Source organism: Calliopsis andreniformis, chromosome 10 (genome assembly GCF_051401765.1).
Source record: "Calliopsis andreniformis isolate RMS-2024a chromosome 10, iyCalAndr_principal, whole genome shotgun sequence".
NCBI lineage: Eukaryota > Metazoa > Arthropoda > Insecta > Hymenoptera > Andrenidae > Calliopsis > Calliopsis andreniformis.
The window spans coordinates 11,922,484-11,949,502 of record NC_135071.1 but is presented as its reverse complement, the minus strand read 5'-3'; the positions used below and the strand labels follow the sequence as shown (position 1 = coordinate 11,949,502).

At 37.7% G+C, this 27,019-nt stretch overlaps 1 protein-coding gene across 3 annotated transcripts in view; it reads right to left on the bottom strand.

Annotated features, from left to right (window-relative positions):
* The window catches only part of Nrm (neuromusculin), a 373,850-nt gene that overhangs the window by 2,257 nt on the left and 344,574 nt on the right, over positions 1–27,019 (bottom strand). The window contains exons 18-23 of one of the 3 annotated variants that reach the window (XM_076386719.1): positions 24,493–24,902; positions 21,119–21,226; positions 19,397–19,518; positions 7,054–7,605; positions 3,269–4,015; positions 673–740 (exon numbers count right to left, since the gene is read on the bottom strand). In XM_076386719.1, coding sequence (XP_076242834.1) covers positions 3,272–4,015; positions 7,054–7,605; positions 19,397–19,518; positions 21,119–21,226; positions 24,493–24,902 — 1,936 coding nt within the window. In that variant the 3' untranslated portion in view covers positions 673–740; positions 3,269–3,271. The remainder of the gene's footprint in view (positions 1–672; positions 741–3,268; positions 4,016–7,053; positions 7,606–19,396; positions 19,519–21,118; positions 21,227–24,492; positions 24,903–27,019) is intronic. The other 2 variants (XM_076386720.1, XM_076386721.1) reach the window with 2 other exon arrangements.

The window sequence follows — 27,019 nt, the reverse complement described above, 5'->3', positions numbered from 1 at the left end:
AATGCACTGTAATTAATACGTTAAAATATGTGGTCAAACTGTCGACAGTACGTTGTTGTATAATGGAAAGAAAAACAATTAACGAAATGAGAATTTCAATACCCCCAGGGAATTGTTTTATGAACCTATATTCATCAGAGCTGACTGAATTGTATTCATGAATTCTATTAGCCACTTAACTCTTTAACCATAATTTTAAAACACTTTGTATATTGTATAAAATATTGTAAGGTTCATACTTCCTAGACTATTCAATGAGATAAATTATGGTGATGAATATTGAAACCATGAGGAATATTTACTGTTGCGAGTAAAGTGTTCGATACTAAACGCTACATATCGAAAGCCTCTTCTGTGAATAGATCATTTCATAATCTATAGAGCGTAGTCGAATTCGTACTACAACCAAGAAAAGAGTGATTCCTTTAACAAAGATCAGTCGAAAATGTGGAATAAAATTTTTTACACTGAGAATTACTCTCGAAAAAGCTTAATTACGATAAAAATTTTATTCTTCATTTTCGATTCAGTTTTCCATAAAAAGTTACTCTTTTTATTGTTGCACGATAAATTCGACTGCACCCTCTGGTTTTTGGTGTTCTTGTTTGGATCGATTGGCATACTGATCGAGTGATCTAAGCAATACGACGTAATTCATAGAATACAATGTACCTACAAGGCATGTCGGACGCCAAAAGGTCCTAGTAAATGTACGTATCGCTCTTTGTCTGCTGACCCTCCTATGAACAAACATTTAGATACAATTGACATGTATGCCAGAGTACAAGTTTCATCTTTCAATTTTAGTATTGTAAACTTCTCCTATTACAATTATGGATGTATATTAATTTACATTTAATTTTTGTTTTTAATCTTTTATTTATGATTACTGACCCTAAGGTTTCATTCACCTTTATCGTAAATTTGAAAACATTTTCGCATGAATTTTGATCCAAATTAAGAACTGAATTATTATGAATTCTGCATTTTTTGTCATAGTAACTTTTAATATTCAAACAAATTCGATAATTGTTCAATGTTTAATATTTAAACAGATTTTACGATTTGTCGTGAAAGAGATTATTTGAAATCAGACAATACAAATTGTAATGGTCCCATTAGCTACCTACGATTTGTATTTTATTTCACATTATGTCATGTAATTGTCGTCGATTTTCCATCGACTGGTTTTAATTAAAATACTTACCAATGATGTTCATCATCGAGAAAGAGAGAAAAATAGGAAAAAAGTGAAATCAATTAGACATAGTTGTTGAGAATGCAAAATAATGACAAAGTAGGAGGGAGCAGGCTTGAAATTAAATTTCGAATGCCATTAAAAATAAAGCAAACAAACAGGCACAAACGCTGAAACACAATCACGGTTAAATGCCAATTCTAGCAACAAAGAGGAACGTAAATATTTAAACAGTGAAATAATGTAGAAAAATAAAATATGCGACTTTCCTACCTGTAACTGCGTTGGAAATTGATGATCAATTCGTATACATATCTATCAATTCTACTTTTCATGTCTATCTGAATTCTATATTTGTTAAGAATCAATAAACGTTCTCAATTTCATAGTTCAATATATGTTTATAACCCTTCGGTTTAATAAGTTAACAGAGTTCTGACTTGTCTGTTGAATTTAGAACTTCGTAAAATAATACATGAAAACAAAAATTCCAGCATATTAAATACCGATCTATCTGCATTGAAGCAGAATGAAAAACTAAATGTATGAAAAACTGATATACTAATTTTAAAATAACACCAAAATCTATAAAATTCGGATTTTTTTTAGATTTTTTTTAAATCTATAAAGTTTGTTAAAACTAAACACCCATAGAATTTGTCATGTCAAAATAAAGCGAAAATAAAACATGACGAAATTGCGTTTCAGACTTCGATTCTAAGGCTTTAAATATTTAACATTAAAATATGCCTGAATATCCGTATAATGTGTCTGACTTGGAGACTAATTCTACTGAGATCGCTGCGTTCGACTTGACTAATGCAGCGCCCGCAGTAGGACATGTCTCTAAGTCAGGCACATTTAGGTCTCTACTACTTTTCCAGAAGTGTCAGTCTCCCGTTTTTATGATACTTAGCAGGTTTGTAGAGTCACCAAAAATTCTCCACACGTATTTTTTTTATCGACTGACATTCAGGTTAAAGGGGTGGAAACCGTGTCAAAGTTTGAGTGGAAAACTCGTTAATTCTCGAAACCATTGCGTGCATAGTTTTATAACAGTTTTAACGAACACCTATTTGTTTAAAAAATATGTTAAAAGATAATATAATTTCGTTTTTTTCCACAGTATGTTGATTGGGTTTTCCGCATATTTGTACGAGAGTACCACAGCCCAAAAGAGTGTGAACGGTTCAATAAACAAGCAAAGAATATATAAATTTTTATATTAAACCGAATTGGTTTTCCACCCCCAACCTTCCTCGAAGCTTCTATTCTTTTAATATAAACCTCAGCCCACAAAAAAATACATAATTTTTCCATTTATTCTACAAACTCGCTAATTTTCATCAAAATCACAAACTGAAATTTTGGAATAATGCCTCATAAGAATCCTTTCTCTTTCTACTCCTATAGTCTAAACAAAAGCATCTGTCCCACCACGACCAGGAACACTTTTAGCAGCTAGTTCAGATGATGCAGTTCTTCGACCAATTCACTAATTCTATCGAATCCGTAATTATTGAAGGTAGCGTTCACACAAGAAATTAAACAAGCAAACAGGAGGAAGTGGACACTGGAATTTGACATGGTGTCAAGGCTTAACTAATATATACAAAATGTGACGACAAATAACGCTGCAGTGACAGCGAAATACACGTAATTATCTTAAGTAACATGAAAATGTTAATTAAAATCGAAGAAATCCCTCCTTAGGCGAAGACAAATCCTTCATATAAAAACATTATTCAAGGAAAACATATTCTCAATGCAGTCTGAATAACGTTTTCCATTTCTGTCAACAGACATCCTAGCATTTACGTCAAATCCCAATACGTGTGAAAGTTGAATTTCAGTGAAGACACGATATCGTATGAACGCTGCCTTATTATCGACTCGGTAAAATTACAAAATCGATCAAAAAATCGCACCGTCCAGATTACAGTGCTCCGCTGGCATGATGAGTCTTGGCAACAACACAGACCTATTGGTTTCAGGGCTCATCTTGTCAGCGGAGCGCACCAAGCGTAGAGGTTCACGCGGACCTCGTGGCTTCCTTCGGCGTCCACTGACCTTTTAGACATCGATCTCCTGACCGACGTCCCGGAAGTGCAGCTGGGCGTACTGCATTATCGTCGGCGCGGACGGCGACCGTCCGTCACCGAGACTCGACGACAGTCTTTTAGATTTGTTGCGGTTCTTCGCGTCCCCTGGGTCCGCGTAATGCGTGCTCTCGCCAGGACAGCGGTTCGACTGTCTCCCCCCGTCCCAGACCTGCTGACGCGAGCTGGGGGGATTCGGCCTGTGATAATCGGTAGGACACTCCGCGATGTCGTCCTCGTAGTAATGGGGGTACGAGATTTTATAGGTCTCGGGTATGCCGAGCTCCTGGACCTGGTGGAAGCTGGTCTCGCAGGAGGGCGAGTTGTACGCGTCGGACCTCCTCGCGTCGCCACGCCGCTGCTTCTGCTTGCGGTCGCTCCTTTTGTGCTTCCTGTACTTTTGGCCCCTTTCGGTTCCACGACTGGCGTGGCGACGCGACTGTCGCGCGTCGTGGTTCGTATAGTTCTGCTGCTCCTCGTCCGGATGCACCGCGGACAGGTGATTGACGGTCTCGTGGTGCGTCACGGCGGACGGACGGTTGTTAGCGTGAACGAAAGAGGTCTGCAAGGGGCTAACTATCGAGGAATGGTAGAGGCTGCGCGTTAGTGGCAGTGTTAGTTGGCTGGAACTGTTGCTCGGTAACGGGTAGCTGTACTGCTGCATTTCCTGCCGGTGCTGCTGCTGATAGTGTTCTTTATAGTTGTATAGGCTGTCGGTCTGCAACAGGCATTGTTAGGCGTTGGGAATCCAGCTGCGGAGGTCGTGTTAGCGTTAGGTTGTTGCACATGAAGCGGCCGGTTTCAGAACAGGGGAACAGATGTTTAGAGTTTGATAGTTAAAAGTGAGATCAGATGACACTTGTGACGTATCAGTTTAAAGCTTGAGGTTAGCTCTAGAAAATATAGTATCAGAATAAATAGAAGTCAGAAGAAACTATAGACGCGCGGAGAATACGTGTTCTTTTTTTGCACGGGCTCAAACTTGGTTACAATTCAGTGGGAACTATTTATAGTATTAATCTAATCTGAGAGTTGGTGTAAATGACGCGGGTGAGAGAACATGATAGCGTTGGTTTGAAAAATTTTGACAGGGAAATAGGAATCCGTGTGTTTGACCAGAAGAAATTATAAGCAAGGTAAAAGCTCTAATGGACTCTGTCATGTGTTAAAGTGTACGAGAAATTGCTTAGAAGCTTAATGTGCGTTATGCAATAGTTTGGTGACATCTAAGGTATAGAGAAAGTGAAAAAATTAGATAAGTGAGTCTTACATGATATAATTGATTACCTGAACTTCAATACGAAATTCACCGCCACCTTTACTTTCCCAACCTGTCACTCACAGACTACCATTTTTTGAAGCATTTAGACACTTTTTTGTGTTTTGAGAAAAAGCCTACAAAAATATGCATCCTCTTAATTTCTTTCAAGAACGTATTAGCGTATTAATGCTACAATAGGGAAAGTGTACTGAAGTTGATGCAAGCTATTTCGTTTGATGAAGCATATATTACATATCAAAGAACATTTACAGTAAAGATTTTAAAACGGCCATTTCATTTGTAACAACCTAGTAGTTCAGATGAAACGTGAATGGAAAGGAGGTAAAATGTTTCATGCTGGTGAGCTGAAGTTAGTCGTTAGAACGTTGCTCGGTTTAGTCTTACTAAATGAGAAAGCAATGATTGCATGGATAACGTACTCTCTGTCATACAAAAGTGATGCTGATTATGGTCGACACTGAGAACAGACGTGTTGTAAATAGATTGTCCATTTTATATCAAACCACATCTATGAAAAAATTATGTTCCAAGTATCAGAAAACACGAAGTACTATATTTTCGAAGTCAATCAATTATTAAAGCTCTTCTCGAACGAGTCTTCGATCACTAAGAATGTATCCTCCTATACGTCAGATTAATCCCATCAAGAGACACAGCAGATACGCTTCTGTATGACAGACTGCACTTGTTACACGGGCGTTCGCGAAACTGGCTTCGGTGCCCCCAGAAGGAGCCTTCCTTGTTCCCGATAAGCGACTTTGCAAACTGGAGCGTCGCTATCTACATTTTCAAGCTTCGAGAAGTAAACCGAGCAGATCTCTTTACAATTTCTCTAAAATAATAGTACCTTTGGTGGCGTGCACGCGAGAGGGATTCCAGCGACTACCTCGGAAAGAAAAACACCGTTGCGGTGTCTTTAAAGGCTTCGAAATAATATTTTACCTCCTTTATGGATAAGGTTGAAAAGCTCACCGGTAAGCTCTCGAGTGTCTGTCTGTATGTCTCTCTCTCTCTCTCTCTCTCTCTCTCTCTCTCTCTCTCTCTCTCTCTCTCTCTCTCTCTCTCACTCTCTCTCTCGTTGTACGTTTGCGAGTGGAGACTTACTTGATGCGCGGCCGACATACACAAGGACGGTCGCTACATAGATGGCCAGAGATCCAGCTTAGCAGGGAAAATATGATTTCCGATTATAACTCGGCTTCCAGCAACTCTACCTCCTATTTGCTCGAAGCTGCTGTGTTATATCTATTGCGGACATGTAAATTGTACTCATGCAGTTGGTGCGTTGCTAATTATTACGTTGGTGCTTAAAGGATAGGATTTACTCTCTATACGCCTGGTTATCGTTGCTGCTGCGACCTTATTACACACGTTTCGTTAGAGTTCCTTGCCTGCACGATCGAATGAAATATTCCAACAAGATCTGGGCTAATTAATGGGTTTCTCCTCGTGGAATCTACCCTTATTTATTCGCGATGGCACTGGACCGGTTGAACAGGTTTAAAGGGGTTGTTGTCGAATGCTACACGAATTAAATTAGGATTTTCTGAGGATAGGCATCTCACGGAACAAGATAGTATCACAGAATTGTCTTTGAGAAGATTCATGGAATTTAGATTGCGTTATATGCTTGTATGTATATTATTATACTGCTATCATCGAGATTAATAGAAGCTCTTGATTAGACATTTAAACCGATGTTACCCATGAATATAAATCGACGAATTATTATCTTGCAAAAATGTATAAAAATCGGAGGAGAATGATACCAGATATGTACATTAAAATATTATTAAAAGCAGAGAATTAAATTCAAAATTTAAAAGTACTAATTTTCATCTACTTCGTATAAATTTGTACAAGGACTCACAAGTTGGTCCACGAAGATCGTTAAATAGACCTGTTCAAACGATCAAGAAATATAATTCTTCACATTAAAAGTACCTACTACACAAAAGATAATGTAAACCTAGAAATAAAATAGATAGACATTCACATAGAATGCATGACAGCCCGTAAAACAACTTACAACAGAAGTATCTATTCCTAAGACTTTGCTAAACCTCATATTAACAATATCTCACCAAACCTCTCAATAAGTACCCCAAAAATTCGTCATTCAACAGTCACTTAATTTCCCAATTGAAGATCAAGTTCCTCCACGCTGGACATCTCAACACTACATAAACACGCTTCAGAGTGTACTAAAACCCACAAACTTTCCCCAAGAAGCCTCAAATAATCCCTGTGCCAATCTACCTCATTCCAAACAACCAGACACAAGACTCCCATTCCCCTGGCTTCTTACCTGCGTAAAAATCGTGGCCGCGAAAGAACAGCCGTGGATCTAACCGCGATCAATCCAGAAGCGAATCTCGCTCGTGCAAAAAGCGAGCGGTTTCTTCGTCGCGGCAGCAACGTTCGGGCGTCGAATGCGGGTACTTAGCAGAGAAGAAGACGGGCAGTCGACAAACCTTGGTCTTAGTCAGCGGGGCGGCGTTTTTTGGTGGGAAGACGGGAGGTGGGACGTTTTGATAAGTGTGTTTCGAGGGATCGGTTTTCTTGGACTTCCTGGGTGCCGGGATCGGCGGCGCGGCTGTGTCCTGGCTCGGCTCAGCCGTCGTCTGCGCCGCCAGCGACGGCGTGTCTGTTCGAACGATCGTCGCGATCGTGCTGGTGCTGCCGTTCTTGTGGGGACACTTGTATATCGGTATCGCGTAAAGCTGATACTTTCTGTGGGCGATCTCGTGCCTGCGGCAAAGCCTCAGCGAGTAGAACTGCGAGCGTTTGTGCTTCCTGCGGCGCGGCTTCAAGCTGTTGTACTTCGGCACAGGCGAGTTGCTCCTGGGCATGTTGTAGTCGCTGTAGAGCGGCCCTAAGTGGCTCCTCGTCGATTCGTAACCGGAACTAGCGTCGCAGAGAGAGGCGGCGCGGCTCAGCAGCCGCGACGGACACGGCGAGCTCGGTACGGAACGATGCAGCGTGCCATGCAAAGCCGAAGCGCGAGCAAACATAGGGGAAACCAACTAAAACAAAAGACAACCGGCTACTTATCTTTGAGCTGGTCTTCGTGCTCTGAACGCCACCGCTCCCCTTTGACTCTTCTTGACGACTGGGAATTTTAATAAGCTGGACTTGCCTTCGAGCATCCTAACACTTCTGGTTCTTTTATACTGAGAGCTACGCGACTTTGGGTGACGGTTTGCTTTTTTGAGTGATGAGTGTGATGCCATTTTTTTTAAACTTCTATAATACTGTGCTTCTAAAAGGGTAGATTTTTGTGTTTTATATGATGTGATTGGAGTGATGGTTCTTTTAAGGGATGCGACATTTTAACCCTTTTATGCTCGACGTTTACGCAAGATTCTACTTTAATTCGCGAAAAGTGAACAATGAATATATTTGTACATGTACGTAACATTAGTTGATTTAATCGTGTAACTTGTAGTGTTTCCTTGAAATATTAAAAACAATGTAAAATGTTAATGATTTTGTTACATTTATCACCTTCTGTAGCAAATTCAAATTTAAGGAGATATTCAGGTGTACTGTATCTAGTATCTACCGATACATTGTGTTACAAGGTATTGATTTATAAACGAACATACATATTAAATATATCTTCTAAATAACTTGTGGATGTGAAATGATAAATGAATTTTGTTTTACATAATTTTAAATGAGAAATAAATATAAAATACCAAAGATCAAGATATAAATAACGATTGAATCATCTTCTACATATAATTAGACCATTAAAGCACTCTTCTAAATTTACTTTATTTCACTTAAACACGCGTACCTCTGAAACCCCATTCATCACACGAGGTATCGTAAAGATTAAAACAATCAAACTTCCAAATCCCTCTCCATGATAACGTGAACAGTGCTTGCCAAAATTATAAATTATCGTCAATTAATCTCTCGAACCCATCTATAAATCAAATACAGTCTCGTCGTAACGCGTTGTGTGCCCTTCAACGGCTCATCCAGGATATTTGTCATGTGAATTTGTAATCTCCCCGAGCTCGTAAAATTACAATGTTAAAAATGTTACAATTATAACACGCATGTGTAGGCATTCGTCTTGTTGCTCATATTTAACAAAATTCAGAAATATTGTCGTCAATGAACGAAATAAGCAAGGAAGAAATATTGTTATTAGTTTCCGGTGATCTAAGGCCCTTCCGCGTTCAATTTTAGATAACACGGCACGATTGAAAGTTTCCATGCTGCAAGTACTCCCGCAAGTGTTCTCGTGGATAGAAATAAATCTCCAGTAACTTTGAATGAATAGTTTGTTCTCGGCCCACGCGAGTATCGTGCTTTTAGATTTATACTGGACAACTTACACGATATTTCGACGTTGAATCTACCGTGGATTTAGTGGAGTCGTTCTCGAACTGCAGTTGATTAGGCTTCTTTAGAATAAGAAGATTTTTCTGCCTATTGTTTGTAATAAGATTATATAATGGTATATGCATAAATTCAGCGATATTTTCAGCGGAATCTCTTAAAACAGTGGAAAAGATAAATCTCTTATTATAGTAATCAGTATAAAATAGAATGAAATAGTGTGGATATTATTACCCAATCGTAAAGTTTAATTTAAAGACTTGGATATGAAACTAAAGATACGTGAATGCATTTAAAATAATGGGCCAAAACTACGAAATATAGGAAGTAAGATCTTATATTATAATTTATTTTGGAATTGTAAAGTTGAATTAGTTTTAACCATACTTATTATACATTATTTTACAACATTAAAAATGACGTTAGCAAGAAAATAAATTATTTAAACTGCTACATCAAAGTAATCTATCTTGAATATTCTTTAAACATAGTCCTACGTCTTCACGAATGCATTCAAATTTAGGAGAGACTCCGCTCGCGATTAGGGATTCTCGTTAAATCATAGTAATTCCTTTAGGAGCTACTTATCAGCGACTACATATCTCTACTCGAATCTCTTTTGCTCTAACGAAGTAATAGTTAGGCAAATTATGCAAACTCGAAATATTAACCACAATGTAAAAGTCAACTATGACGATAATTACTGTCATATTGTCTGTTTTCTTTATTCCTTTTTTTTTTTAAACTTATTAAACTAGAAGAATTCATGGACTTTGAATAGCGGGGAAAAAGCAAAAATTAGGAAGCATAAAAGAATAAGGTAACACAGGGTAACATTTCACACATTATAGGACAGACCAGCTTTTAGTACCTCCTTACTAGATTACACTTTTTTCAATGAGTGAGCCATTCTCTTGTATGACTAGACACTCTTCTCCCATTTGATATACTAAGAGTTAAATAGCACACCAACTACGGAATTTAAAAGAAGTTTTTAATTACATAAAAGATATATCAAATTTAATTCTTACTAACATTATAAATAACTACTCAGAAAATTAAGCTATTCGTCTCATACGCCTATTTCTTTTTACTAGAGTGTCCTGGCACTTTACTGTCAGCCATTTACCTATATCGTCACGCCTTAAACCTAGTTTGAAGTAGAATCTCACCTCAACTCCCCTACAAGACTAAATATCACTTTAAGAGTGTTCAATCGATAACACTTACAATGCACTTCGACTACATTGCGTCCATCCTGGCATTTAAGACGTCGGCTCTTGTCATTCCACTCAACGTAGCGTTGATGGCCCATAACTGCACCTACCTGACCAGTGGAACGATCGCGACATGGACGGCGCTAGCGAACGCTCGTTGCGTCAGAAGTTGCAGCCCGTGATCGATACGTATTTCGCTTAAGGTGGACTGGATCCTGATCGAACACGCGTTCATCGCGTTTATGACGCGAGCCAGCCGCGATCGGAAAATTAATTTGTTATCTCGCTGTAATTCTGACACGGAGGTCCGAGCGCAATATCGATCAATCGCCGGTCGCGCAACGATGACGATTTATGACGCGGCTGTACGAATTGTTTTCCGTTCGCTACGCCGGCGACGCGACACGGCCCGTGGTTTCCACGAATTCACCTGTAATGTCCATGCATTAACCTTTCACGCTCGCCCGATGCCTCTGGTGCATCAAGAGAGCGTTTTATCGGTGTCAGCCTTTGGTGCTCGGCTCGCTTTGACGCGCTAAAAGTCATCGCGGCGGCTTTTTACGCTGTTTACGGGCCTCCCCTTTGCCAGGGGCTGGTACTTTTGCGGATACGTGTCGTCTAAAATGACCCGACTGCTACCAGGGGACACTAAATTTTGGTTTGATGAATTATGACCGCGCCAAGGGGTGGTACGCAGCTCGCTGCTGCCTTAGAAGGAATTTATGAACTGTAATTTCGAGGTGCATTGAAATAGCTGCTGGCGAAAGTATCCTATAGGGAATATAGTTATTCTGGGATCGGTGAAGGCTGAAATGTTGGATTTTATATGTTGGGGGAAGATTTTCTACAATTTTCTGTCGGTTAATCTGTACCTACTTGTTACCCAACGTTGGTTTTAGTAAGTTTGCTTTCGTTAAGTTTTGTAACCTTGTTGTATCTTTTATAGTATACTATTTTTAGTTAAAGTTACCTGGAGGTTCAGATACAGTGAGTCTGATCGCTCTGCAATTCCATATTAGGTTAGTTGTGTTACATCGCTTAAAATAACGATATTAAGCTACTACTTTAAAGCTGAATGGATGGGTTTTTGAAGAATGATTAATTATTAGCCAATATTCGTCATTTTAGAATTGAAGCAAGCTGAATATCCATATTTTTAAAATGTAACTATCCTAGGGAGTCGCGAATCGATGGGATTCACTGTATCTGAACCTCCAGTTAATTTTAATTGGAAGGAAATTGAAGGTGAAGAAATTGGTCGTAAGTAGCTACACTGTGTTTTCATTACATGTTAGCCAAAAGCAAGATGTAATATGTTTTTTATAAGGCCAATACCATTTCATGATTTCCTGACTTGAATTTCACTACTGTTTATATGCTTATCTAGAAATAACGAGAAAGTTCTCTAAGTATAATGCTTACTTTGTGATGCGTTTTCACTAGTTTCTAGAACTCATCAAGTTGAATTTACTAGTTAACTTTTTGAGGGTATAATAACTAAAAACTAATTTAAATTGCTCTGTGCACTTTACCTCCGTGAAAGGTTTGAAAATATAAATTCTGCATGATTTTAATATTCAATATTTTGAATAGGTATGTAGCATAAAATTTAAAGATTTGAATATTTCCGTATCTGAAAAGTGGAATATTAAAAAATTAAAAAATTTAGAATATGCTGAAAATTTGAAAAAAATTTCAGACTTTGAATATTTCAAAATTTAAATATTTAAATGTTTTTCGGGCAGTTGAAACACACAAATCACTTTTAATTCGTAATACTGCATTAGTAATTAGTCAAATGCACCTAAAATGGAATACATATTGTCATATTCATTTTGATGCGTTTTACAAACAGTAAACAGTCTTTGAAAAAAAAAAAAACAATACACCCTCTTGGTAAATTGACTCTGCTGAAACGCTGACACTAGCGAAAGCTAACGTGCTCAGAATCATTCACATAAAATCAAAAAATGACACAAAATAAAATTAAAATTTAACTTCACAGTCTTATCTGCCATTTGTTCAATCCCTCTCTGATTCCTGCATTCAGACACTGTCCACTTTTAAATTTAAAATATCTACGAATAAAAGTTCAACACCAATCCACCTCAGAGAAGTACACGCCAGCTGAATATTTTATTTCCCCGAATAATTTTAGGCTTTCTCACTTGTTCTCTGTCAGATTCTCGACGTGCTGCGCGATACAGGTTGATCGTTGGCTCACTGCCACGTGGCACTTGGTTAATCGGCGCAGGGCGACGGAAAGCTGACGTTGTTGAAGCTCGCTGCGAAGCCGATGCCCGAGCATAAAAGGCTCACTTTGTGCAGTTTGCGGGCACTGCACAATGGCCGTGGCAGCTCATTGAATAGGCAAGCATCAATTGTAAGATTCGTAATTATTGAAACGGAGCCCCACTCAAGGGCATCAACATGATACACGCGCGTGAAAGGGCTTTGAACGCAACCAGAGTTAGGCTCCATCTTTGATCAGTGACTGACGTATCCGTGTAATCACAGAAGCTTCAGCGTAACATGAGATGCAAATTGGCTAACATTTATCGTCATGCTAATTATTTAGTGCCTGTTGGAAATTCGTCTCTGTCTGGGTACTGCTTTTAGCAAGGAAACGATAACAGTGTTGAGCGGTGATTTCAGTCATGGAGATTTATTCGATGGACCTCTACCATCAGATTAGGAGAATTCAATTCGAATTCGATATTTGAGGGTACCTGAAGTTGTTAAATATTCGTGGAAATGGGATATTTGAAATCTTGGAATAAAATTCGAAACCTTTTCGAAGTGAAATTCGAAATCTGATATTTGAAATCTTGAAAATTCCAATAATTTTAACATCTGAGTGATATCAAAGGCACACGTAAATTTGCTTCAAAATATATGAGCTTATATCTAAATACACTGTTATATTCCAAATTAATTTTGTTTAATTGTTTCAAGTACATAAAATCGTAGAATAGTGTGCAAGTCACTACTTCTTCGATAGCTTCGAGATATCTGAACTTCCAGGATTCCAATTGTCAAAAATAACCAGATTAATTCATACCGCGTTATAAGAAACTCAAAACTAGTATAAATCAGAATAATTCCTACCGTGTTATATGGAAAAGAGTGGAATCCTCCATTAATTTTAACCATAAAAGTGTATACATTATAGAGACATCGTGTTTTAAGATATAGTTAAGATAAGTTATAGAAGTATTTACTGTACAATATCGAAGAAAGTATGTAGTCTTGCAGGGACAAGTCTAAGAAAATCAGGGAAAATTCTTCCTGTTCAGCTGCGTTTAAGGATCCCTCATACTATCATCACTTTCGAAATTACGCTTTTCTCCAAGACTATGAGTCAGCCGAACTTCCTGCAGCCTTCTAATTGCACGTTATAAACGTGAAATAACTTTCTTATTCTCGTAAACAACGTATGATTAATGAAATGGTAACGAAGGTGACAGAGATCAGTTTTATTTGTGTTACCACCCTGTTATTGGAGTTAGGGGACTATTCGATGATTCAAGTAAATGAAAACAATCTGAAGCCAGTTTTAAAAAATTTTATTTCGAAAAGGATCGAAAGTTTCGATAGGTATGTAAAAAGGCTTTACTATCCAGCAGGGAATTATGAAATAGAGATTGAATGAATTAAGCCAGAAAATTTTGAACAGTTTACCATGTTCACCTGACATTGTACCCATGGGTATTATCTGCATCGGTCCCTACAGAATTTCGATTAATATAATTGAAATAGAATCCAATGTTTGAATATATTAAAAAGGGCTGTTAGTGTCAAAGCTGTAATATCCTACTGTGGAAACTTCATTTCGCAAAATTTTCAGTTTTATGTAGGTATAAGTTTTTGAATAGTAGGTATTTTATTGCTAGAATTTCCAGGTATTATTGCAGAGCAATAGAAATACTGCTGCCGTATAATTACAATTAAATGAGTTAATGAAACCCATTAATTAAAGTTGTATCAAAGTATCGAAATTGTTTAAAAAAATAAATTCCTTTGAAATAGAATAGTAAGGATTGTTTTCGACCAAAAGGGAAAAATTTAGCTGGATTATAATATTTGTTACAGAACTTTCATAGTGTACTGAAAATTTCGCAGTTTCGATGCGAATAATCTCTGTTGAGAACCAATTGGAACTTCAAGCATTATGAAGTTTGCTGTATTATTTATGTAGTATTTTCATTTTAGAGTCATTACCAATGGCTATTCACTAATATACGAAGTACAAGAATGCAATTATCTGTTAAAATGAAATGTTGTCCAGGAAAAAATTAAGAAGAGTTTCAAAAGAGACTACTAGTAACATCTTTATGTTTAATTAGAAAAATTTTATTTTAAAAAATATTATATTACGCCTGAGTTCAAAAGGACACCTATTAGGTGTTATTTACTGGGATATCAGGACACCTACTTCCAATGAATTTTGCAATATGAAGAAACGATACGAAATCGCTCCTTTTTACAAATTTTGAATATGTATAATACAGTAAAACAGAAAATACAGTGGGTGTGTTCGACAAGTATTAGAAATTTGATTAGATGATTCTAGAAGATAATATAAAACAAAAATTAAGAGCAATAAAATTTTGTATTACATGCTCTATTTTTGACATATTAATTGTTGAAAGAATGTCTAAAATGAAATGTGTCTGATTTGACTCCTTCTATCAATTTATTCCACTGATCTCGCTATGTCTGACCTAGTGCACGCTGTTAGTAGAATAAGTATCCTAGTCAAACACAGTTCACGAGTACTTCTACTTGTCGAATATCCATATACTCCACTGTGATGCAAAGAAAATGAATAATATTTTATAAAATTCATTAATAATTTTCTATTGTTTGCCAAACATTTGTTGTGACCCAGTATCCCAATACTTTTGGGCGGGGGTGTACATGTATATTCATATTATGACACCAAGAGAGCCAGCAAAAATTTAGAAATGTTACACAGGTAACATAAAATAAGATGCCACTACCCCTTCAACTATAATTTTCACAAAACTACGAAATTTCTACAAAATACCAAACAATAAATTTTGTACCTGAAAGTCAGGCTAACCCAAGTCCATTTTTTAAAAATTAAGTTTCTTACAGGATCTTATTGCTTTCTGTTCGTTTTATTAAAATAAGAATTCAGTTAAGTTATGTTATAAGCGATGGAAATTTAATAGCATAAACTACTTCGAATACTATGTTAACAAATGTGTAATCCCATTTGTTTGTCGTCTCCTGAAAAATAACCAGAAAGGATTTGGGTCACGTTGGCTCTCAAGTACAGAAATATTGCGATATTTTTCAGTAGAAAGTCTATTATCGATCAGACGACCTCACTCGCCCTCCACGAAATCCATCACATTGTTCCTACCAAACTCTACAAGTCCAAATGCACCATCTTAATCCCGATTTCGTCTCAATGGTATATCCCAGGATATCCCAACGTAACCTCTGAACCGGTACCCACGAATTTACCAGCACCCGGAAGTTCCTGTGCCGGCGAGCGCGTTAATGCTTAAAGCGGCAAATTCACGGCGCGGATTCGTTGTCCCTACCCCCCTCGTTCCATTGTCGCGCGTTTCTGAGGAACATCGATCGGTTTCGCGCGGTAAATAATAAAGGTCAGGTGAAATCCGACGAACACGGCTAATGCACAGCTATGCATTGTCCCGCGAGAAGCGGAGGAAGAAAATCCCCCACGAAGTGGGTGTGCCGTCAGCTTTTTACGAGGGGGTCCAGTGGATGTTGGACGACGCCGCGAGCATAGTTTATGGTGGCTGTGCTGGCGAGGAGCGGGGTTAATTCTCCCTCTTATTTAACCGAGTGCCCTCCTCGACGCCCGCGCCGTAATGACCGTATCGGAAGCGGGAAGGGCTCCTGTCCGAAGTAATTGAGTATGGACAACGGCTGAAAGCGAAGAGGCAAGAGAGTGGATATTAGCGGGGCCCTTTGTCCGCCACCTTCGGAGCTTCTGGGTGGAGCTTTTACACCAGACGCGTCCTCGATTCCCGTAGATCCATATTTCATCACGAGAACCGTCCGACTCGCCGCGAGGGATTAATATGTAAATTATCGATCAGCAACACCGCGCGCAACGCGTTCAAATGTTTATTTATTCGGGCGATCGCTGGCCGACGTGAAATGCGAAACGCCATCACGGGAAAACGTACACGCGCCGCCTGTTGAAACAATATTCCCCGATTGTTGTTTGCCGCTTCGTGTATTCGATTTGGAGCGGGCAGGCCTTTATGAGGAGCCTTTACCGAGATGCGTATTATGATCTTGTGAACATATTTGCGATGTGGGAACGAGGAATTTCTAATTTCGATATTTTCTATCCTTAGAGTAAATAGTAGATTCTGGTTATGAGTTCTGCAATATTTGCATTGTTTCTGGGTATTAATGTAATGCCTATCTTTTAAGTTTCGTGAACTGAGCTTAAATACGGGCTTTTTGCTCTGTATAAACTGGTTTCTGGTAGTTGGTTTCTTTTAAAAGCATTTCCAGTCATATTTTTAGTTTTTTAGTGAGAAGCAGTTTTCGAATTGAAAATGTGCTTATTTAACGTTGAAAAGGTTCTCTACCTTCTGCATGAAAAAAAATGCCTAGAAACGTATGACTGATGCTATAAGAGCCTCTTAAATCACGAAGGATATGTCGCCCGTAATGAGATCAAGAGATGAAGCTCTCTTCAGGAATCTTCATGATGCTCTCTATCAAAATCAAGTAGTCGCAACCTGTCGACAAGATCCTCGATCGATGATGTTTAATCGTGCTCGTAGCTGAAGGAAAAGGTTAAGGTAAAAGGAGCCGAGGCTGAACACCACCATGGAACCTTTCCCCAACTCTACACTCGGTGCTTGAAGGCTCTCGTCGCGGAGTGCAATACACCCAGGTTCCTTCCACGGCTCTTCGTGTTTCCAGGCGTCCTTCACATCCCCCTTCGGTAAGGGCAAGACTCAAACTGCCAGTACTCTGGGCGCTATGCCACTCCGCTCTCTTATAATGCGATTATTTCACGGTGACTTTCCCGCGGCGCGTTTCGCGGCTGAGAGCCTCGAGTATCCGCGTGCTGATATTTTCGACCCTCTTTTTTCTTTTATCAAATTACCTTCGCTCCTCCTTCCAGCTACTCTCCCTAACCCCACTCGCCTAAGCAAAAACATTTCTCCTATTACTAGTCAGCCCAGGGTGGCTGCATCGAGTCTCCTCAAACAGCTTTGTCATCGCGCCACTCTATTCTATCCTTTCTTTCATTCACCTTCCTTTTTCTCTTCATTCTTCTACGACTTCCTCTGTGTTTAACTTCGCGACGAGAGTGGCTCGCGTTAATTAAGGGCGAACGTTCGCCCTCTACCCTGTCCTGGGTTTCTGTTAAGGAGACGGGCAACTCGAGGAACGCTTAACTTAACTGCTGCGGAACGCTTTGCTTTCAATTAAATAATAATGGTTTAACATTCGCTGACGCATTGTTCCGCATAGTTGTGCGTTCGAATTGCTCGGGGAAGACAGGGATCTTGTAGTCCACGTTCTTGAATTTGGGTTTTGGCTGCTCTGCTCATCTCATTCTCATTTCGTGTATTAGGAATTTCGGAGAGCGAGTTATTTGTGATTTATGAGGAAACTGCTCTAATGATAAATCACTTATTACGTAGCATATGAGTTTTTGACAGTAACCTGATAATTTTTTGCTCAATAATTATATATTATTTCACTTTTAAAAATCATATAATATTTTGTCACTGACCTTAAGATACTCTACTAGTACTGGGGTGGAGCAATTAAATCTGTACACCAGAATATCTCCGTTGCATTTGAATTCGTTAAAGTGAGACACTAATGATGGTTCGATTTGAAGTAATTAAAAATTAAAATAATTTTCTGTCCCATTGTTTCACGTTTTTAGTATCACCCTTACTAGTTTAAGAAAATTATATACTTTTTGCTGCTCAAGCAAGAGAGAATCCGAATATTCAAAATGTTTCATCTGATAAAATTAAATGAGCCTACATTTCGTGGCTCTGTTATATCTTTTGTGCCCCATATCCGTACCGACCTCATTATTGCAAGGAGTAGATACGTCGCTCTTGTTATCATTACAATGAAGGGTTTCTTCTCGAACTATAATACTCGATTCGCTACTGTATAATACAAACTATACTGTAACATGGTAACTCAATGTTATTAAATTTCCACTCCCTCTACCCAGCAACCCTCTTTCAGTTTCGACGTGACTAGACGAACGGGGAAAAACTCGAAAAAATATCCGTATCACTGAATGGAATATATGAATGTGGAAACAGAAGCGTGCCGTGAGAAAAAAATCGTGTTTTCTTTTTTATTTTATTTGCAACTGACGATTGCATACCTCGATTGGTTTTACTGTTTGAGAAAAAAAAAAACAAAACTTTTGATGTCGAGACGAGCTGGTGCTTTTCCTACCATTGACCACCTTTTGTATGATTCTTTCATCTCACTGTTAAGCCTATTACACGCTTGGGCACTATTGTCCTGCATTATGCAAGAAGATTCTAAGGCAGTTTACAATTCTGGAACGAATACAAAACAATATTATAAAATATGATATGGAAAGTAAAATGATTGATCTTTTTTAATCTTTTAGGCGCAGTGAGATATATGATACAGTAGTGCCTCGATTCTTGTTTATTAAATGAAACTGATAATAGAGTATTATCAAGGTTTGCCATTGGTTTCAGTCATCAATTAACAAAACTGCAAACTTTAACCAGAAATACTAGTAGGATGAGACTTTCATTATTACTAATCCCTTTTTCGCTAGTAACACGAGTAGCTACCCAGAATCCATATTCCCCTGAAAACGAACTGAACAATTGTACAGTAGCTTCATCAATTCTTAATACTTTATATTGGCAATATAGTCACCGTTAAAAATGCAAGAAGCAACAGTAAGAGTTTTCCGATAACATTTCCAACTGGAAGTTTCTCTGCCTTCAACGAAGTAAAATAAAATTCGCCAAGATAAGAGACACGTGTTTAGCTACTTTCACAAATTCGTTCCATTGAAATCTCACTAGAAGCCTCAGCAATCGCTAAACGACGCGCCCAACCGCGTACTAGGCTTCAACGTTGGTCGTTCTCGTCCTGGATAAGTTAATGCACAAAGAAGTCATGCTCAAGTGACAACAACCACAGCAACAAGATAGCAGATTGCTGTAGAGCGGACGTAGGAGCTCTCACTGACCTTGTTAGGCGGTGCTTGGATCCCGTGGAAGGGCAGGTTCTCGTAGAACGTCTTCGCCCCGGAGTCGGGAAGGCCCTCCGACACGCTGTTCACGTGATTGTTATTCGCAGCTTGATTGGGATCTGTAAGTGCAAACGAAACGCATGATTTCACATGATTAAACAGCGGGGCGAGTGAAGATCCGAGGATTCACGAGAGACCTACGGAGAGAGCGACAGTGTCCGTGTTGGAAAGTTTCTAGTGGACCGTTTAAAGTAGAGAGGGTCGTCCAGTGCGCAAGAGAAAGACAGACGGAGAGAATTTATCCGTGAATATTCAGGTGTGACTGAGAACGCTATAATAGGTGAACAGCTAGATCTATGTCTACTGTCGTAACTCGTAGCCGAATATACGAAACAATGATTGGATGTCTCTCGTGAAATAGACCTTGTTAGAATTTCCTTTTCGCGCTGACTCAGATTTTGCAGTGTATATTTCAAACATAAAATGTGTGTAAAAATGTATTCTGCTTTAGATTAGAAGTAGGGATACTATCATTTCGTTCTTTTAAGTTCCTGTGTCCATCTTTGAATTATAGATTCACTGCTCTAAATTGATTTACCTTGTATGCAGCAATTTTTCTGTATTAAGTCAATATTTCAAAGGATTCTGTAAATATCGTACTGAAGAGTAATTATTTAAAAATATCTGCTGCAATTTAACATCGATGAATTTTTATATCACTATGTCTGTAATACACAAACTTTTTGCTTTATTTTTATCTTTATTTTTGTCGAACTCATTCATTGCTGATATATTTTGTTGAATGTATATATCATTGAATGAATGTGTTTCCCGCAAACACCTGGCCTGTTTGTTGCGACGAAAAGCTTTATGAAATAGACAGCAATCGTCTCGTAGTTGTGTTTTGTAAATACAATACAACACGTGTGCAGAATTTGCGGTATTTTTATGGAAATGTTTATACGTACAGGATCTATAACGAATCAACAATGAGATTTGACGAGTCCCATGCCTGTGTAAATATTTCACCATTCAATTTGATTATTTTTTAAGCAAACTTCATATCCTGCATTAATTTAAAAATACTTCAAACTCGTTGGCAGATATTATATATTTAGAAAGTATGAAAAACGGATTTTAGTAATTTTTTGAAATTAAAGTATCAAAGCTGGCAGAGGGAAATGCTGAGATTTAACAAAATCCAATTGTAATATGATGCATACATATATGATACAAAATTATATATAAAAGGGAATTATTCTTGCATTTAAAAAGTATAAGTCAAGAAAAATCTTATAATGCTATGCACAATGTTTATAGTAACTTCGTAGAGAAAGTGAAGTACCACTTTTTTGGAATTTTGCAAAATGTCGGATAATATCTTAAAATACCCAATTCATTTTATATTTAACTTTACCACAAAGTATTTCTCATTAGTCTACGCTAACAATTCTTTTGTTTCATTTTTTTCTACCTAATTCGATCGGAATGGTACAGAAGGAATCCTTTAATTTGCTAACATTTGCTCAGATCGTGCAGTACGTTACCATCCTGTGCGCGTAGACATTTCACCACGGCGAAAAAACTGTTCATTCGGCAAATGGGCCAGAAATCAACGAGAGAAAAATCAACGTAGAGAGAAAGGAGAGCTCGGTTTCAAAAATTCTAGGTAGAACTTGACACGCCATGCAAACGTGTTCGCGTATGCTTGCTACGTACCTGCGCCTGGCTTTTTTCGCTTACGGGAGACGTTGCCTCGATTCAACTCGCACGATGATTCTGCATGCAATATCCGCTGCCGCGGCACTATTCTTTTGTAAGTCACAGCTAAGGGAAACACACAAAAACACAAAAGGAAGCAATGGCACGGACACATGAAGCTTTTTCTTTACGTGCAACTGCCTGTTACGTGCAACATATCGGGGATGAAATTGCTTGGGGTGGGGGAATCGTCGGGAAATTCTCTTCGAGGTAAGATCCATACAGTTTCTAAATTTAAGTTGCTTAGTTGGAATTTAATCGTGGAGAATTGGTTGCAGTGTACATTGAAGCTACTCTTCTCTGCACGTAGATATAAAGTTTCATAGACTTTTTAAGAGAGACACCGTATGAGGTAATTAAAAAAGAGAGTATATGAATTTAAGAGAATAAAAAATTTACGAAATTATATAAACAACAGCTAACGTGAGTCTATGAATTAGTCTAATTGTGATATCATTTTGTGTTTATTCTAGTAATAAACAAATTTTCCTTTCAAGACTTTTTTCTTGCAATAATTGAAACTAACTTTGTTATTATAGTTTGTTTTAAATAAGTAAGTAAATATCGTTCACACATATCCACTAAAAATTAAAATTTGTTTCAAAATATTTATTTACAAAGAATAAATTAAAAATCTACTATCTGTTCACTCAAAATAATTTCGACATTCTTTCTCTATATGTACAGCATACTAAATGCTACGTTATACTACTGAGAATATTGCAGGAACAGTGGCTGTCCAACACTTGACTTATTCTACTTAACTAAGAAACATCAAATATTAGTGAATTAAAAGAGTAGTATTATAATATGTAGAGTACTGGTATATTATTGTTAGTATGGAATTATAGTATTTTTTTGCTGTAGTATGAGTAAATATATAAATGTGAAATAAACAAAACTGCTCATATTTTTCAAACTGAATTAACTCTCCTTAGTTTTCTGTAAAATAAGATGGATCAATTTTTTCTAGATCTAGTTTTGCATTCACAGTTATCGAAATGGATTTAATAAATTTTGTTTAATAAAGATAAAATATTACTACTACACTAATTGGTTATTTATCGCTAACTTTTGTGAGAATTTTGTAAGGAATAGTATTTCACCTCTTTTTTTTAATCAGTCCTCATGTGTGTATTTGGACATAAATATTTGAAAAATTTGTGGACTTTTCATTACCAGAATGTAAACCGTATTGTGTGGAAGAATAAAATACATTGTATAATAGTAGTAATATCGAATGAATGTAATTTAAAAATTTTAGACTCGAAGGGAAATAATAATAACAATAAAAAACGATGAACTAAAAACACCAATGCAATACATACAAATACACGGAAACATATAAAAAACAACTAACTTCATCCTGTTAACGAATTGCAATTAAATTACATAAAAGTTTTGAAATTAGAACAATGTAATAGTTTTAATTATTCGTTTGCTTCAATATGTTTAATCAGATGCAATGTAAAGTCCAAGCTTTTTCATTTTTACATGATACAACATGCATTATTTTTCCAATAATATTGTAGCATATGAAGTACCTCCAATGTACATGTAAATTTGGCGACACAAATAGCAGTAGGCACATTAATTCCTCGTAGCACATATTAATAATTACCTTTCCTCTGTAATATTTCAACAAACGTACTTATTTAGTGTCTTTCAGTTTTTATATTCAAAAGCTTTCCAAGTTTTTTTAATTGACCTATATTATACTTATTTACGTACATATAAGTTTAAAAAAGCTTTTAAATAAGACTGATTGTGTATAAAGCGATGCTGTGAAAATTCAGATAATTTTGTGTATTTAGAACAGTATAAAATTGAAAAACATTCATTACGAATAATTATTCTACATGTTATATTCAACAATTTTTATCTCTGAATGAATTCACAGTTAAACGTTCACCATTACATTCGAAAGCAATGATACTGCACGCTCAGGATTATCATTAGGGATTTACAAGTAATTTATTACTATAGGAGGATCGAGCGGGCTGCTTTTAACGTTGGCAAACAAACGTAAACAGATTACACGGTTTTTCGTCCGAACAAATATCTCTTTAAAATACAGATGTACTTATCGATTATTCAATACGTTCGGTCAACATGAAAATTTTCACCGCCTGTATTTTTAATCAACTGAATGTGCATGATTTGTTAAATAAATTATAATACTTTGCCTTTCTATTTCAATGAATTCAATGTATAATGCGCGAACAGAAGCAGCTCAAATAAAAATTTTTCATTCAGAAAGAAAATGCTAGAATTAAATACTCAGGATTAAATTATTTTCGTTTCGAGGTCAATCTTGTTAAACAATGAAAACGGCAAAGAAAATAATAAAGAAGATGGGAAAGTGTACAGTCAAAATGTTTAAAAACTGCTACGTGCTTTTTTAACACAACAAATGGTACAACGTACAGTAGCAGATGTTGTACTTAATTGAGAATATTGTTTCTATTATACTAGTAAAATTTAAATAAAAGTTACGTAAGCCACATTATTTTGAAGTGTTTTAAATTTCTATATAGTGCAGTGATCTAAAATATTTGTTATCGTATTAACTACAAAGAAGAAGACTCTTGTATGTAGTATAACGAGATCCTTAAATGAAATATGTCACAAACTCAATAGCAAATATGAACAGTTACTCAGAATTTCCTAAACTCTTCATATGAAATTTTCTAATAACCCTAAAAAAGAAATGAAAATTTTCATCAATTTTTCACAAGCTATGAAACTAAATTTGCTTTTCGCAAAACTAAAACAAAATTGATTTCATTCACCAACCGAATGAACTTCCAAATGAAAAGAAATCCGTGATGAAAAGAAATTTCCTTGCGAAGCCAACCTTATGAAACACAGACAAAGATCTCTATAACTATCATCAGCATAGTACCAAATTCCTGGCAACACTCAGTCAGTGCCTCAAGAATTCACCTCCGTTACCCAACCGCAATCCGTGGAAACTCGACGAACCTCAAAATTGAATCAAACAGAGCGACGAGGTAAAAATATAAAATAGAAATCGCAGTTCGGCCCGGTTCTCCACAGCGAAATTACGTTCCCATGAGGGAGCGCCGTTTGCAGCTTCCTCCTACTTCAAATTACACAGGGTAGCGAAGCCGAGCCACCATCAAGACGACGATATCGAGGTGCAAGCAGCGAATAAAATTCAACGAATTAACAGGTTAATAGCGTTACGCTTTACGGTGCTGTGAAAAGGAGTCGGACGCAGTCGTCAAAGTTCTCAGGTTCACGTTTCAGGTGTGCCAACGTTAAAGCGAGTCCCTTTCCCAGCCGATGGAACACGCGCGCGAACTCACCTGTCTTCTCTCTGGATATACCAGGCAGAGTGGCTTGCTCCTTAAGTTGAACCCCAAACATCGCCTTAATTTTGTTAGCCCTGGCAAGCATACCGTCGTCATGCAGACTGGCCACTGTTAGGCACCTCTGCGCGTTCTCCTTCCGCCTTCGGAACACTTTGGCGGGAGCTTTGGTCATGGTCGTCTCCATTAGGAATCGATCGACAGCCGTCTGATCGTTTCGCCTGGCCATTAGTTCGCTTCGCAGCGTCTCGCATGCCCGAAGGCTGAGACCTGATCGCAGGCTGTGGCTTCGATTGATGTGAACCAGCACGCCTGGCTTTAAGGGCCATCGGGGCGCGGGTGTCGGATGCACAGGGACCTGTGCCGAGTGCGAGGACACTGTTGGACTCGGCGGCCCGCCGTCTGGACTGTTCAACGATTGCGTTTCTCACATACCGCCGACAGAGCGTTACGAGCTATTCGAGCGGTTCGAAACTCGAGGTCGCTGGCGGTAGGTCAGTGGTTGGAAAAACGATTTCTGGGGAAGAGGTCGGGCGGTCCGGGTGAGCGTGTCGATTATTAGCGCGGCGCGACTGCAGCTCCCGGTTTTGAGGTGAATTTATTATAGTAGGGTAAATGCACCGACGGCTGGCTACGATCTAATACGTGGCCATTAATGGAAGGATTAATTTTTTATTAAGATATACAGGGTATCCAGTTTCAGTCTATCATTGGAAATTACTCGTATGTTACTTGATCCATTAGGAAAAAGTGGTTCAAAGAAGAGTTAAATATGGTTTCGAGGGGATCGTAATTTTGTGGGAGTAGTTTTTTTTTGTAAATGGATACTGCAAATAATGAATTGTAGAATGTTTACAGTGAGTTTGAATATTTTCACGAACCTCTGTACACAGGGTGTTTCTTTTCTTTTGCACAGTGTAATACCTTTATTATTTTTGCTGATACAAAAAAATTGTGTCAGCACAAATTTCTTTAGTTAAAAAAATACAAATTCGGTTTTTGAGCAAAAAATTTGTTTAAAAAATACGTATTACTGTGCAAAAAATTGACGATGATCTTCAAAACTCGGAGAAAATAATATTCTTGGCTTTGAATCAAACCAATTTGTCTTGACACATTTTTTGTATCAGCAAAAATAACGAAAATATTAGGATGTGCAAGATAACAGAAACACCCTGTATATTGAACGCCATAGTTTAGGAAACATTTAAATTTCGATATTGCAATATTTGCAACGAAACATTGCGATTTTTTGCATGCTACTATTAATCACTTTTGTTGAGAATTAATGCATTGGAAACTAATTCATTGTTATAGGAATTATTGATTCTCATTCCTATATTTTCATTTTAAGCTAGTCCAGAAAGCGTCCAACCACATCGTACCCTTTTCTTACAAACAGAATTACAAAAGTTTCATCGAAGCGAAACAAATATTCAACTGAATTGGAGACTCAAGTTGATAATAACTTTAGAGCTATAAAAAAATTATCATAATTTCTTTCGAGCACTCGAATAGCATCGGTTTTATACCACATTCTTATCGCATTCCCTTTTTTAGTGCTACGTCTGTTGCCAGTGATGTTTCTTAAGAAAATTCACAATGATCCATCAAAACTACTTTCCTCATATTTCTTGTCCAATTAGTAAAGCAAAACACTATTCGTTTTACGTTCACGTAATCACTGTAATTTGAAATATCCTTATTGCTCATTTTTGTGGCTTCCCCTATGAACTTTGCTAAATAAACATCTAACTTATTACGACAGTCTATAAACCACCTATTAATTTCTACAAGGCTACTTCACGACTTTTGATATCTCATTAGCTTTACGCAGCCGTAAAACGATGACTCTCTGTTGACCAGACGTTTGCTCCAAACTTTCAAAAGACACTTGAATAATACAGCAGGGACAGTATAGACACAGCACTTAAAAAGGTTACTTTCCAAGATAACCACGAGAAGAAGAATCCTTTTGATTGCCATCGCTCTGTCTCGCGGAAAGTCATCCATCGAACGTCGGTAGAACCGCGATTTTGTCGAACTTTCTAATGAAAACCTGACTCGCTATCTTCCAAATATTTTGCTGTTTCAATCCCGTGGTTCACTCACCTAAGGGCAAAGGTAAGCTGCTGAAAAATCGCTTTCAATCGAAGCTTTTCATTAAACATACATTGCTGCTCGTTAAAAATTCTTGAACGATTGTGCCGCGATAGATTTCGTTGTTTTGGAAATACGACTCGCCTCCAAACACCGACAAAGTGAAAAGCTTGGTCTAAAAAAGATATTTTTCGACGATATTTTCGGGTAACGCTGGGAACGCAACACGGTGACGCTAACTTTAGCAATTCAAAATATAAAAGTCGCGGTATCATGATGCTTCGATAATAAAATTTTGCTTTCCCTCGAGCTCGTACATGATAAATTGCATATGCATAGGATGCGCGAACGCTGGCAATTCATCAAAGGTACCGCGGCCACGAAATGCCTGTCTATCTCTTTTTTAATTTGTCACCGATACCAG